The following is a 15,050-nucleotide window of genomic DNA, read 5'->3' on the forward strand; positions in this document are numbered from 1 at the left end:
GGATGCTTGTCAAAATAAGGTTTCTTAATTTTGGCACTTTTGAAATTTCAGATGGGATCATTTTTTGTTGTAGGAGATTGTCCTGTGCATTGTAAGACGTTTAGCAGCATTCCAGGCCCACTAGACCCTGCAGCACCCCTCGCCCAGCCGTGTTTCCAGGTATTGCCAAATGTCCCTTAGGCGCAAAATCGCTCCCCTCCTTTGAAAATCACTAGCCTAGGGTAAAGCTCTGATCTGCATTTCTAGTAAGAATACCCAGGTGATTCTAACAAATATGGTTAGTGGACCACATTTGAGAAACACTGAACTAAAGTGTTATGAGTTGAACTGTGTTCCCCCAAAATTTGTATGTTAAAGTCCTAACCCCCCCAGTACCTCAAAATCTAACCTTATTTGGGAACAGAATAGCTGCAGGTTTAGTAAAGATGAGGTCATACTGGAGTAGGATGGGCCCCTAATCCAATATGCCTGGTGTCCATCTAAAAAGGGAAAATTGGGACAACAGACACACAGGGAGAATACAATGCAGAGACTGGAGTCACCTTGCCTGCTGCCACCAGGCAAGGAGCTACCTGACTGACGTTGGGAGAATGGTCTGGAACAGATCCTTCCCTAGAGCCTTCAGAGTGAGCATGGCCCTGCCAACACCTTGATCTCAGACTTCTAGCCCCCCAGAACTGTGAGACAGTAATGTCTGTTCTTTAAGCCACTCAGTTTGTGGTACTTTGTTACAGTAGCCCTAGCAAACTGATACATCAAGAATAAACAAAAGAACAAACAAGTCAGAGTTTAGGATGGGGACAACATTTGAAGGAGGATCAGGAAGAAAAATGAAAAGATAGCAGAGTGGCACCAATTCCTAATTTATCTTTCTCAGAGCCTGATACAAAATAGGTACTCAAGAAACTGATATTTTTTTCATTAAGCACTCTCCAGATATATCTTGTCTAATTTAAGTCCAGTAGTCCGCCCTCTTTTCCTCAGGGGGATAAGTTCCAAGACCCCCAGTAGATGCCTGAAATCTTGGATAGTACTGAACCCTACATACATTTTATTTTTCCTATACGTATGTACCAATGATATAGTTTAATTCATAAATTAGGCACAGTAAGAGATTAACAACAATAATAAAACAGAATTATAACATACTGTAATAAAAATTATGACTGTGATCTCTCTCAGAACATCTTATTGTACCGTACCCTTCTTGTGATGTATAAGATGATAAAATGCCTATGTGATGAAATGAAGTGAGGTAAATGACATAGGTATTGTGACATAAATGGAAAATTCCAGAAATACGTAATTCATAAGTTTTAAATTTTCGTCCGGTTCTGAGTAGCGCAGTCACATTCCATCCCTACCCGATTGCCTTTCGTCAGCAGCTGTCTCAGATCAGCTATTACAGTGTGGCAGTGCTTATAAAAGTAACCCTTATTTTATTTAGCAATCCCCAAAGTGTAAGAGTAGTGAGGTAATATTTCAGACCTTGGGTGACCAAGGTAACTGAAATCTCAGGAAGTGAAACGCTGGGTGAGGGGGGATTACTATATTATTATAAGAGCAAGATCTTATAATTTGTTACTTGAAAAGGTTGAAATTACCCATCATGTTCCATTTTCAAGCATTAGCTGGCATTATTAATATATAATTGTATAGATTGTTACTTGAAAAGGTTGAAATTACCCATCATGTTCCATTTTCAAGCATTAGCTGGCATTATTAATATATAATTGTATAGATTGAGTTGCCTGGAAGACAAATGGAATGCATAAATTATGCCATTATTCATAGAAGGTAATGTATAAATGTGAAATTCCATATAAAGCACAAATGCATTGACTGTGATCACACTGTAGCTTTAAGAAAAGTGTTGACTGTTTCAGGTCACAAAGGCACTATTTAGAGTACAGCAAGTGAGACTATGTGTCCAGCAGGCCCCACAGTCACGTGCCTACCCAAAGTGGGCAATTCATACACTCTCACTGGAAGGATTAAAAGAACTTAAAAGGTATGTACCCTAATAGTTCCATTTGTAACAAAAGTTGTTATGATAATAACTGTTGTCAGTTATTATCAGCAAGACAAAAAACAAGAGCTCAGTGGCAAATATTAGTCTTTTTCTCCTGGAGAAAGATAGAAAAATCATACTACTGGACATCTTAGTTCCTGTTTCCTCCTACAATTGAAGGGGAAAAAAACCCCACAAGTCTCCTCGTCTCAAGATTTTAGAATAAAAAATTGTAAAGCTTCTATTGTAAATGCAGGCCCTCTTCCCCCAATTTATTTTCCCTGCTTCCGGGAGGCATAAACTAGGTAATGACAAAGAATGGTACGAAGCATTGACAAGGAGCTCCTAGAAATGTCTACAAATTAAGCTCAGTGATCAAACACAAACAAGGTTAGGCCTAGACCGCTTAAGTGCCCTCCACAAATCAGGATAAGCTAACAGAACATTAACTTGGGAGCCTTTGCCAAACTCTAATTTGGATATAATTTTACCTCACTAAATCCCCTCACCTTCAATCAAGGAAATTTTCCCGCGTGCCCTTCAGAGTCACATGAAGTTGCTGCCAGATTCCGGCTAAAATTACGTTTCACTGTTAACAGATTTGACTCCTGGGGGACAAGGAGGTGGAGGTGGGTAATTAGGGTTGGCACCTGTTCTGAAAGGCCCCAGGAGGTTAGGATAGGGACTACCAATTCTCAAGGCTATTTTCTTTTTCCAAAAGAGGGCAAGACCGGTAAAGAACTGACTCAGTGTCCCTGAGAGGAAGAGCTGCAGCCAGACAAAATAGAAACCTAGGGGATGAAAAGTAGAAGTAAATAGGTTTTTATGGCTACACTGTCAGTATTAGGCCTTCTCCGACTTCTCCAATTGTTTCTTCCCCAAGTTACTGAATCTTCTCACCCAAAGCAGGCCAGATGAGGGGTAGTTGTCCAACCCCTTCCCACTGAGTGCCTCTCTTCTTCCTTACAATCTCCACGTCTCCTCCTTGCACGCTCCCACCCCCCCACCCAAAAGGTAAGGGCCCGTGCCCAAATACAGACTCTAAGGTCCACTGCGGGCGGCTCCAGTCTAGGGCTGTTGCCCAGAAGAAAGTCTGACGCCGAGAAATCTAATCTCCCACGTCTATCTCTGCAGCTATTGTGCCTCCAGGGGAAGGCAGAACAGGTGAGGGCGGCTGGAGGGAACCAGTTCCGCGACAGTCGGAGAGGGCGAAGTGAGGGTACCGGGCGAGGGAGGGAGGGCACCGCGCGCGATAAGTAAAAGGGGCGCCACCGAAGCGCCGCCTCCCTCCCCGGGATCACCTTGCGCTGACCTAGTAGAACTGTGATGGAAGGAACCGGTGCCAGCGAAGACGGGCGGGGCGGGCGGTGGGCGGGGCCTCCGTCGGGGGCGGGGCCTAGAGCTGGATTTTTCTGGCGCTCGCCTGTGATTTGCCGAGGGATTCCAGCCGGAAGCGGGCTGGGAGGTGTTGGCGGCAGCGGCGGCGCACGTGGTGACGTGCGAGGGGGTGCGGCGCGAGCGGTCGGCGGCGGCAGTGTCTCCCGGTCGCGTGTGGAGGTCGGTCGCTCGGAGCTGCTGGGCGCAGTTTCTCCGCCTGCTGCTTCGGCGCAGCTGTGCCCGCCCGCGAGCGAGTTCCCGCGAATTCTCGGTGGCGCTCCCCCCTCCTCGCAGCCTCCACTGACTGGCCGCTCGTCCTCCCGCTCGACCGCTTCCTCCCTCCGTCGCCTCGAGGCGCTTTCCGTTGGGCCGATCCCGCCCGCTTCCTCCTGCTCCCCATCGAAGCTCTAGAGATGAATTTTTCCATCTCTTCAGAGATGAACCAGGTAATATGCGCTGGTTCTACAGACGGCGGATGAGGGAGAGGGCGCAGGTGGCCGGGAAAAGGGTGGGAGGCGCGGAGCGGTGTCCTGGTCTCCCGGGAGGACGCCCCGAGCCGCCGCCGCTCTCTGGGACAAGAGGCTGGCGCCGCGCTGGGCCGGCGCTCCAGCCGCTGCCATGGTTGCCGAGTCGCGTTGGCGGCCGGGGGCGAGTGCCGGCCGCCTCGGAGAGCGCAGAGGCTGAGGTCCCTTTTCTTCACCGGAGCAGGGGAGGCAGGGTGGGAGGAACGCGAGGTTTTTGCTCCAGGGCTCCTTGGGGGCCTAGGTCAGGGCGCCACCGGGCGGGGATGACCCACCAGAAGGAGGGCGCGGGACTCCGTTCTCGCTGTCAGGAACGGACGCCTCGCATTGGGTTTGCCTGGCATCTGGATTCTCCTCGGTGAGACCTCCGGGGCCTCGGCGACTGTGGGCGAACAGCCAGCCCCGGGCCTGGAGTGAGGTGGCACCGAGTCCCCGATCGCCGTGGGCCGCGGGGTCCTTTGTTCCCGCTCCACGTTGCCCGCTTTTCTTGCCAAGCGCGGGGAGAAGGGGGCGGGAGGAGGGAGGGAGCGGCTGCCCTGACGTGTCGGCGCTGAATGACTGCGGGGCCGGCCAATCCCGGGCGGGGGTGTGCGGGCGCAGGGCGCCTGGCCTCCCAGCCTTGGAAATGGGCGCCGGCCTGGCCGCGCGAGGAGGAAGGCCTGGGGCTGCAGCGCGGGCCAGTCACTCTTGGGCGCTCTTTTTTACGAAAGAAGTAGGTGGCGAGGCTTGCTCTTTTTCCGTACTTCCCCTCTTTTTGCCAAGGGACTCTGGTCTTGATGATCGGAAGGTATCAGTATCAGGTTAGGGTCGAACGTAGGGGAACTTGAACCACTACTTCAGAACTACGTTTACTACGTTTCCACCCAATACCTAGTAGACAAATCTGTTGGTTTGAGACAGCTGACGTTTCAAACAAGGAGAAATCAGATGGCCTACAGGGCACATTTTTGTTTCCTAATGTCTGTTGTCAGTGATGGCGAGTTAGAACATCAGGCTGTTCTTTGAGTTCTTATGTGTTGTGATCGCCTATCTAGTAATAAATGACAACTCTGGAAGCCTAGTACTATTAACAGTTGAACAAGTACAGCATAGACTAGACTACCATCATGCCATATTTTCTTTTAATAATTCTTACACCAGCAGTTGGTTTAGGAATAACAAATACTGATGAATAGTTTTAGGCTGAATCCTGCTGAAACGTGTCTTAAAGATGCTGAAGGAGCAGTTGTATTTGTAAGTCTGGACATGAGGTAAACTGACTTAGGAATTGGATTGAGACCAGTATCATTTAATGCCAGCTTGCAGGTTACTTACTTACCAAAATTTGGTAGGTGAGTGAGGTAAACAGGACTTGAACCACTAACCAGAGAAAGACCCGGAATGGTTTTCCTCTATTTTCGTAATAGATGAAACCTCCAATTAATAGATATTGATTTCTATAGCTGTTGTCTTAATTCATAATTCTTTTTTCTAACTTTTCCCTCCATGACAAAGTATTTCAAATTTTAGTCTTAGTTTTAAATTAGTGTCTTTTGGCTACTTGCTCTTTTGGAATGTGGGGTTTTGTTTTTCTTGCCTGAAGGATATGTTAGATGGCACTTGAATGTGGTTTTGCAAACAAGTTTTTTCATTTAAGTCTTTACTATTAGGGAAATACCTTTTTTTTTTTTTGAGATCGTCTTGCTCCGTTGCCTGGGCTAAAGTGCAGTGATGTCACCATAGCTCACTACAACCTCAAACTCCTGGACTCAATCCTTTTGCCTCAGCCTACTGAGTAGCTGGGACTACAAGCGCACACCACCACACCCAGCTGACTTTTTACTTTTTGTAGTGACAGGGGTCTGACTGTTGCTCAGGCTGGTCTTGAATACTGACCTTAAGTAATCCTCCTGCCCCAGCCTCCTAAAGTGCTGGGATTACAGGCATGGGCCACTATGCCCAGCCCTGTTAGGCTCTATCTTAATCATTGATAACAAGGTGAAGTATCCTAAAAAATAACTTCCGTTGACTTTTTAGCAGTACGATTATGTAGTTAAATCCTGCAAGTAGGAATTGTTAAAGGTTAGGGTCCTCCCACCATGTGCTCTGCTAGAGTGTAAATTGAGGTATTATGAATAAGGAAGTGATTTCTGGGTTTCTGTTACAACCACAAAAAAAAATACATGCTTATCTTGTAAACTGAAGTTAACACCTTGGTAAATGTTTCTAAACCTGTACCTAGAGCAATATTCTTACACTTTTAATATCAACCTGAATGCCTAATACTTACCTCAGCATTAGACCATCCCAAACCAAATTCTTCTCTCCTTCCTTCCTATCTTTCTCCATGCAGCAAACTAAAAACGACTCTGTGTTATGCTTCTTGGAATTCTTAATTATGATATATATTCGAATAATGATGCCACATCCAAGCTAAAATATCTTAAGTCTCCACTGCCTTAGTTAAGGACTAAGCATGGGTGTACAGACTCTTTATGTAACTGCACTATTTCCTGTTACCCATCCCCCCACATGTCTGTTTCAGTGCCCTATGCTTCCTTACTTAAATCCTTCATCTGTTCTCCATTCTCAGCACTGTTTAAACCTTGAAATTAGTCTCTCTTACTTCCTCTCCCAACTGTTTACCATATGCATCCTGCAACTCTACAAATCCGCAATCTATTGAAATGAAATAGCTGCAGTTTCTGGAATATATTTGCTGCCATACCTTTTTTTCCCTTTTGTTCAAGCTGTTTTCACTGGTTTATCTGTCTTCCTGTCCTGCCTGTGAAGTGGTTAAGGATAGGGAATTGAGTTAACGCCATTGTGTTATAAGCATTCCATTTCACTTTGTGCCTGCCATATGTTTGGTGCCACAAATGTTTGTTTTGTAATGAAAGAATTACAAAACTCTGAGGTTAAAAGCATGGAGCAAATGAGTGAGTTTGGTGAGTTTTGATATAGATGGATAATGATAGTGGTTTTTAGAGGGTTCATTGGGAAGCTGAAACTTCTGTTTTTAAAAAGGTCGTTGATTTACTTTGCATTACAAAGTCTCTCCTTTTAAAATGGAGTTGATTGCGACTTTGTGGGAATTGACTGCCCTCAAAAGATTGCCTTTACACTTAAATATTTGTAATTTGCCTTGAAGTTTTAAGAATGCTTTGAAAGTTTGATTATAGTGTTTTATCTTGCTCTTAAGGAAAGCCAGACAATTTTGGGAGACTCCATATTATGCCTACCTTTTTTATAACTCTTTGATAAGACCTGTTGAATTGTATTTCACTTAAGCTAATCTTTTTGGACTATGGTAATTTGTGAACTGCTGGGTGTTAAGCAGTTTAATTACTCATTTATGAATCTTCTATATTCTTTTTTCTTGTACTAGCCATATAAAGGAACTGAAATATATTGTATTTATCAGAGTATATTGTATTTGATCCCAGTTTTAATCTTAAAAGTGGATTACTTGGAAGTATATTTTAAATACCAAACAAAATTGTAAGTTTTATACTCTTATGTGACTCTAGGATGTTTGGGCTTTTTGGTTTGGATTTTCAAAGAATAACATTCTCTCCATTTTTTTATTCCACTAGTTATTGTGCTTGAGTTTCATAGACCACATAATATCTTCCATGAATTGCAGGGGTAGTTTTAAAACTCTTGATTTGCCCAAGCTTACTTTAACGAAAGTGACTGTGAACTTTCAAAAACGTGGTTTTACAGGTAGAAGTTGATCTGACCTCCACCAAACTTGCAGGGAGGTTGGGAGGAAGGACATAGTTTGTGAGAGCAGTAATTGAACAAAGTAAGTTTGTATTAACTTAAATGTCATCAGGACTTGGGCTAGCTTTTAATAATCAAGCAGGGTTGTACTGATCAGTAGATATTAAAGAGATGAGGTTCATATTAAGACCTTAATGAACTAAAAATCAAGTACTAAATGATGTAATAGGACTCATTCTATGCCAAGTTGCTCCAAAAATTCTCCAAAGTGTTCTCCCAAAGGACAGTGGCTCGATCATAGCTCACTGCAGATTCAAATGCCTGGGCTCAAGTGATCCTCCTGCCTCAGCCTCCTGAGTAGCTGGGACTACAGGCTTGTGGCTGGCTGATTTTTTGGTTTCTTTAGGATAGTGTGTTATCTCTGTATAAAGAATTGTGTGTATTTGGGAGAACATTTGTTTTCTAATTTCTTAGGAAAAGCTGAATTAACCAACCTAGATAAAAGTGTAGAGCCAAGGAAATCAGTATTATATAACAGTTTGATATAGTTTTGATGAGGAGGTAAGCCTTCACAACAATCCCAAGCTGAGTTGGAATACTTGGGTTTCCTTGAAATGAAACCTAAGTTATGGAGACACACGAGATCCAGTTCTTACAGATACAGTCAATACGCTAAACTTAACACAGTTGGTCTATTGCATTAGTACTGGACCAACTTGCAGTGGCGCCTGGGGTAAGTGATTATTTACTTTGACATAATTGTTAGATTTAGACTTGTGGGTTTGATTGATGCATGAGACAAATCCAAGTCATTTTAAGATATTCCTAAAAATTGATATGTTTGCACATATTTCAAATAATTTCTTACTTAGTTCTGGTTTCCAGCATTAACAGTGGTGTAATAGCAGTTCAGGTGATTAAAAAATAAGTGCCATCTGAATTCGACACTAGTAATTGATGACATATGAAAATGAAGAGGAAAGAATAGGTGGGAGTACTGATTACCTTGAAGATTTGTTTTGAACCAGAAATTCCATTGGTAGTTATTACTTTGTATGAGAAGAATGATCATGCAAAACACAGGCTTCAGTATATTCCCGTTTGTTTCAACAGATTACTCAATCTTTATGTTGAAGTTCCTAGGCTAGTCCTGGTAGGGGGGAAATGGGTTTGGATACAAAAGATGAACAAAACAGAGGCTTTGCCTTCATGGGGTCTGGAAGCAAGGAAACAGGTATATAGAAGCATTAGCTCAGAACAGACCAGCTGGAAGATCATACATACCTTTCAGGGAGGATTCTAGGTGCGGAGGATGAGGAGAATCTGCTTCCCAACTGGGAGGATTTGGCAAGAGGCTTTATGATTGTAAGATTTCATCTGGTAGAGGTTGGGTTAAGGGCATTCAAGATAGAACAATTTGAACAAAGTTAGAGAGGCTGGGAAGTGCAGAGCACATTTTGAGTAACAATTATCTCTGGTTTGTAACATTATATATGAGTTTGGGAATAATGCCCAAAGATTGCTTGCTGGCTCCTAAAAACAGATCACATGTGTATGTATTAGTTGGAATCTAATAGTAAAGAATATTGAGTTAACCAGTATTTACGTTCGTGTTGTGATTCTGGTGCTTTTATACCCCACTTAAACAGTAAGTTATTAGCTCCTGACCTCTGGGTAAGGTTTGTTTGTTTGTTTTTTAAGATCACCTAGGTAGTCAAGTTAAAAATATTTATGTATAATTGCATTATGTTCTTTTTTTTTATGTAGTGTGAATATTTTTGCCATTTACCTCAAAATCAAAGATCAGGACTTGTTTTTCATGATCTACTCTACCTAGATCAATAACAGTCTTTGATCATTCTGAATATCTAACTTAAATTTGTCGTTGTTACAGATTATGATGTACCATTATCACAGAAGAAATTTGTGTCTATAGCTTTTAAGGACTTGATTACATCATTTTCAAGCCTGATAGTTTTGGAATCACAATTAGAGCTTAAGACACGTCTGCCTTTACTCCAGCCACCTGTCTTCATACCTTGACAACGTGCTGCGTTTTAACACTCCTTTGTCTTTGGATTAAGAGTTTTCAGAAATACATTTGTCACCAATATAATAGGTAAGTGAATATTCAGTGCCCAGGCCAGTATTAAGATACATTGTTTTTCTGAAGACTGTGCAGAGTATATTAATAGTCTTTCATAATTTTTTAAAAGGCGGAGAAGCCAATAATAATTTGAATATGAATGTGGAAAATGTTTTCATAATTTACCTTTCTACAATTTGACTTTAAATAAATCAGTTACTTCAAAATGAAATATATTACTGCTTTTTAGTGATGTATTTTGTGTAGTTATTAGTCAGTTGTTTAGAAGTAAGTGAAATGCCAAAACTTTTAAAGAAGTTACTATTATGTAATCTTAAGTGATTTAAAATATATGAAACTTACAAAAGGAACAGACTCTAAGTTTATCTTTTTAAATTTCTCTACTTTATATATTTCAAAACATTTATAAAAATCATTATAAAAATCATTTGGCAGATGCAATGAGGAGACGTATTAGATTTTTAAGTGTGTGTTTTAGGCAAAGGAAGAATCAGGCAATTTTCCACATCTAAATCTTGATGAGATATAATTTTGAAGAATAGAGTTAAATGTTGGGTCCCTTTAAGGAAACTGAACAAGGGTAGAAATGGAATAAATAACAGTTTTTCTCATTTGTGAGTAAAGGAAACAGGAGCCCAAATCCAAGGAAACCTGTAAGTGATGGCTACTTCATATCCTTTCAGGCTTTTAGGTTGCTCATTATAGGGGTTTGGGTAGACAGAGTTTCATTTGCTTCCCTTCAGAACAAATGTGCTAATAGGCATGGAAACCTGGCCAAAATTGTTGAGATACCACTGCTATATTAATCTTTAAAAGGACTTAAGACAAAGTATGGGGGTACAAAGACTTGGATATTCAATGCCAATGTTGTTTTAGCTAGGTTTTAGTGTGATAACAGCTTCTTTTTTTTTTTTTTGATAAAGATGGGATCTTCCTATGTTGCCCAGGTGGGTCTCAAACTCCTGGCCTCAAGAATAAAATTTTTATATGTTATTTATAGGTTGGAATTTGAGAACAAAGATATTGTATTACTCTTTATATTTTAAAAACTACCATTTGCAAATAAAATAAGTCAGCTTTTTTTCCTGCTGTTTAGCCACATTTATAAGGAAAAATGATTCCTAACGGATATTTGATGTTTGAAGATGAAAATTTTATCGAGTCTTCTGTTGCCAAATTAAATGCCTTGAGGAAAAGTGGCCAGTTCTGTGATGTTCGACTTCAGGTATTTAAAACTTAATTGGAAACTTATAGAATTGATCTTTTGTTACTAAAAGCCATAAGTTCTTAGATGTGCTTGTTTTCTTTTTCACAGGCATTTAATGAAATGACTTTTTAAAAAGAATGCTTTACCTAAAAATGTAAGATAAAGGAATCTGACCTAGTAATTGACTAGAGAAATACGTAATCCACAGTAGTTCTCATTTTAATTCTTTATAATTTCAGGTCTGTGGCCATGAGATGTTAGCACACAGAGCAGTATTGGCTTGCTGCAGTCCCTATTTATTTGAAATATTTAATAGTGATAGTGATTCTCATGGAGTTTCTCATGTTAAATTTGATGATCTCAATCCAGAAGCTGTTGAAGTCTTGCTGAATTATGCCTACACTGCTCAGTAAGTACTTTGAAGTAAACCACATAATTAGGGAACATCATCAGAAAATTCCAAGTTTCTCTAAATATATTTATATCGAGTATCTGTGTTTTAAGGCTTTGGTATCATAAATAATAAAGATATTTTTCTAATAGGTTGAAAGCTGATAAGGAGTTAGTAAAAGATGTTTATTCTGCAGCAAAGAAGCTGAAGATGGACCGAGTAAAGCAGGTAGAGTATTAGAAGTAATATTCAAGGACTTATTAATACTTAGACGATGAGAATGCAGAATTTGTCACAAAACATTTTGTTAGTCTCAAGAATTTGAAAATGCCCCCCTTTTTTCCCTTCAGAGAATTGAGTGTGTTATTTTAACTCTTTGTCTGTAATAAGGTAGCAAGATCACACTACCTCTCAGATAATTTGAGCTGAAGTCTCACTCTTTCAACAGTCTTCTCTGGACGGGTGGCTGTGTCAGTCTCTGACAGGATGAATTAAAATATTCATCTGTGAAGACGGACTTAAGTGAAAACAAACAAACAGAACAAAATTTCTTTTGAATTCATCTGTTTTTATCAAGAGTAAATAACATAATTTATATCCTCAGTTCTCTGGTCTCTTAATTTCCTGGCTTCCTCTTTAAAGTATTCCTTCTAGAATTTAATACCAGTGAGAAATACTTAATAATTCATAGGAAAAAGGGCATTTAATCCTTGAATGTCGTGGAGGCGGGGGTCAGTAAATTGTAGGCCATGGGCCAGCTGCCTGTTTTTGTAAAGTTTTTATTGGAACACAGCCATGTGTATTCATTTACACATGATCTGGCTGCTTTCCAGCTATGGTGACAGAATTGAGTAGTTGTGACAGACAATATGTCCCACAAGCCTAAAATAAGATACTAAATATCTAGCCCTTAAGAAAAAGTTTGGTTTACTGGCCAGTCCTCTAATGCCACTCCTCTGCTTAAAAATCCTTTTTTGATTTACAGCACATATCCCTGAGTTTAGCATTCCGGGTTCTCCTTAATGTAGTTTTATTTTCAAAATTTTTTCCTAGTTGTCTTATCTTTTTTCCAGCCAAAGTAAATTGTTTGCAGCATCTTCCCTACTTCCTATTACATTCAACATCAACGTCACCTCTCCTATAGAGCCCAGTCCAGATTCTGTCTTTCATGAAGCCTTACTGAATTACTGTAATAGTTAAAAATACTTATGTGAACCTACACAGCATTTCAGTTTGTTTCATTTCTCCTTAAACAACTAACACATTTGTGCAGCATTCGTTGGTGTTTATCAGTTGTATCTTTGCTATTCTCACTATTAAATTTGTTGTATTAAGACAATGATTTTTGATTCATCTTTATATCTTCACATGGTGCTTACATGTTGAACATTAAATATTTGTTGATTAAAATAAATGTAATTGTTGGCACACATATATTTCTTTCCGAAGGTTTGTGGTGATTATTTACTATCTAGAATGGATGTTACCAGCTGCATCTCTTACCGAAATTTTGCAAGTTGTATGGGAGACTCCCGTTTGTTGAATAAGGTTGATGCTTATATTCAGGAGCATTTGTTAGAAATTTCCGAAGAGGAGGAGTTTCTTAAGCTTCCAAGGTTAAAGGTAAGGAGGAAAATCTATGAACAGATTTAATACACTCTAGTTTTAAATCTTTGTCCGTGTTTCAAACAAGTGAGTAATGGTTATAAAAACAATAATATGTTGAAATTATATTGTTCTTAACACATGATGGGTTTCTGCTTACCAGTTTGTTTACTTTCTTTGTTTTTGGTTACTGATTTCCTTACAAATTAGAGTAAATGTATGGAACACAATTGGGCATCTATGACAACTTTATTGTGAAATTGAGCAGTAAGCTGAGAATTAAAAACTCAACATTTGATGTGTCATTGTTTTTTCTCAACTCAGTTGGAGGTAATGCTTGAAGATAATGTTTGCTTACCCAGCAATGGCAAATTGTATACAAAGGTAATCAACTGGGTGCAGCGTAGCATCTGGGAGAATGGAGACAGTCTGGAAGAGCTGATGGAAGAGGTTAGTTTTAGAGTAAATGGGATTCAACAATTCTTAAAAATTACTTTGCTGTAACATAAAGGATTCCCTTTCACTTTTATTTTATAACCATGACCCTAAAGAATTTAAATTTTGCTGTAGGTACCCCTAAGCTGAGAAACAGGGGGGGTGTCCAGGTGAGCTGAATGAACTGTTCAGTTTGGTCTTCTGCTTTTCTTTTTTTATTTCTTTGCTTATTATGTGCTGTTAACTTTCTTTAAAGTAGCATGTAATTTGCTGTAGAAATGGGAGGTGGTACTGAGATTTTCTGTAGATTCTTAATTTTTCTTCACAGGTTTTTGCTTTAAATTTGACAAGTAGGTAAAAGCTTCTAATGGTTGTTCCTCCCCATTGATTTATCTCCCCATAGGTTTATTAACAAAACTAGGATACCCAAGACTGAAGAAACAAGAAGAAACTTCAAGTGTATTGACACGTAAAGAAGCAGCAGTCCTGCCCCAGTTCTCCTAAGAAAAATCCGCTGTGGGCAGAGAACGATGATGATTTAATGGTGTTTACTCCTTTACAGGATTCTCATCTTTAAAGCTTTGTGTTTTTCAATGGTGTTGTTCATACATACAGTCACTCACTTAACTTGGGCTATTTTTTAAAATACATAAGAAAAACAAAATTAATGGAGAAGTGGTGGAAATTTAAAATATGCATGTGGAGCAGTAGAATAATCTTGAGTTTATCACTCCACTTAAGCCTTTCGGAGTCCCTAAAGGCTTACCAAGTCTGTTAGGCCTGGAAAACCACTGCCATCCTTATGTTCTAAAAGGGCTAACAGATGATCTTTAACTTCTATATGATTTCCCACTTGAAAATCAGATGCATTAGCTCTGTATTTGCATCTGTCAAGGGAGATATCTCTACAGCTTACTTGAATTTTTGCATTTGTTTTTTCTTTATGTTTTTCTTGACATTGCCTACAGGAGGGAAATGTTTATGCAAATCAGACCACTTATCTTCAGAGGTGTAAACTATATTCAGTAATTTATTGTAAATATGTGTATTCTTTAAGAGTCTGTATATTGTACTAGCCTTTTTTCTTAGTACTGTATAGTAGAAGCTATGAAAAAAGTGAAGATTTCTTTCAAGCCAATCAAGCCAAGGACTCTTCGGCCAGTAGTGGAAGATTTTGTATTTGATTTTGGTTTTTGGATTTTGGTTTTTAAATTTTTACCACCATGACATGTATTTTTCTTTACTTCGGGATCCTGCCAGAGTAACATGTCAAGAAGCTCAAGAAGCACACTGGAGGTTACCTTGAGGCGTTTGTGTAATCTGCGTACTAGTGGAGTAGCCATGGTGACTGTAGCCACATGGGTGTTCTGTTGCTGTTTTGCAGGTTCAAACCTTGTACTACTCAGCTGATCACAAGCTGCTTGATGGGAACCTACTAGATGGACAGGCTGAGGTGTTTGGCAGTGATGATGACCACATTCAGTTTGTGCAGGTACACATTGCACAGTCTGAGGTAACCTCAGGTTAAAATTTGACGAGAGAATTTTATAGCATACTTAAATTTTCCTTTAGTAAAGGAAAGTGGACCAATTTCATTGGTATAACTGGACAAAAACATTTTTGGGAGAAAACAAGCATATCTTAGAGTTACTAGCATTTTTGTCCCGTGAAAAGAAAATAACAAATTAGGA

The 15,050-nt window shown here is 40.1% G+C and overlaps 1 protein-coding gene across 1 annotated transcript in view; it reads left to right on the forward strand.

Annotated features, from left to right (window-relative positions):
- Positions 1-3,443: 3,443 nt before the first annotated feature.
- Positions 3,444-15,050, forward strand: part of IVNS1ABP (influenza virus NS1A binding protein) — a 17,166-nt gene continuing 5,559 nt past the window's right edge. The window contains exons 1-8 of the mRNA XM_012640002.1: positions 3,444-3,834; positions 9,509-9,733; positions 10,818-10,946; positions 11,168-11,337; positions 11,472-11,547; positions 12,769-12,942; positions 13,249-13,374; positions 14,744-14,851. Coding sequence (XP_012495456.1) covers positions 10,836-10,946; positions 11,168-11,337; positions 11,472-11,547; positions 12,769-12,942; positions 13,249-13,374; positions 14,744-14,851 — 765 coding nt within the window. The 5' untranslated portion in view covers positions 3,444-3,834; positions 9,509-9,733; positions 10,818-10,835. The remainder of the gene's footprint in view (positions 3,835-9,508; positions 9,734-10,817; positions 10,947-11,167; positions 11,338-11,471; positions 11,548-12,768; positions 12,943-13,248; positions 13,375-14,743; positions 14,852-15,050) is intronic.

Source organism: Propithecus coquereli, unplaced genomic scaffold (assembly GCF_000956105.1).
Source record: "Propithecus coquereli isolate 6110/MARCELLA unplaced genomic scaffold, Pcoq_1.0 Scaffold146, whole genome shotgun sequence".
NCBI lineage: Eukaryota > Metazoa > Chordata > Mammalia > Primates > Indriidae > Propithecus > Propithecus coquereli.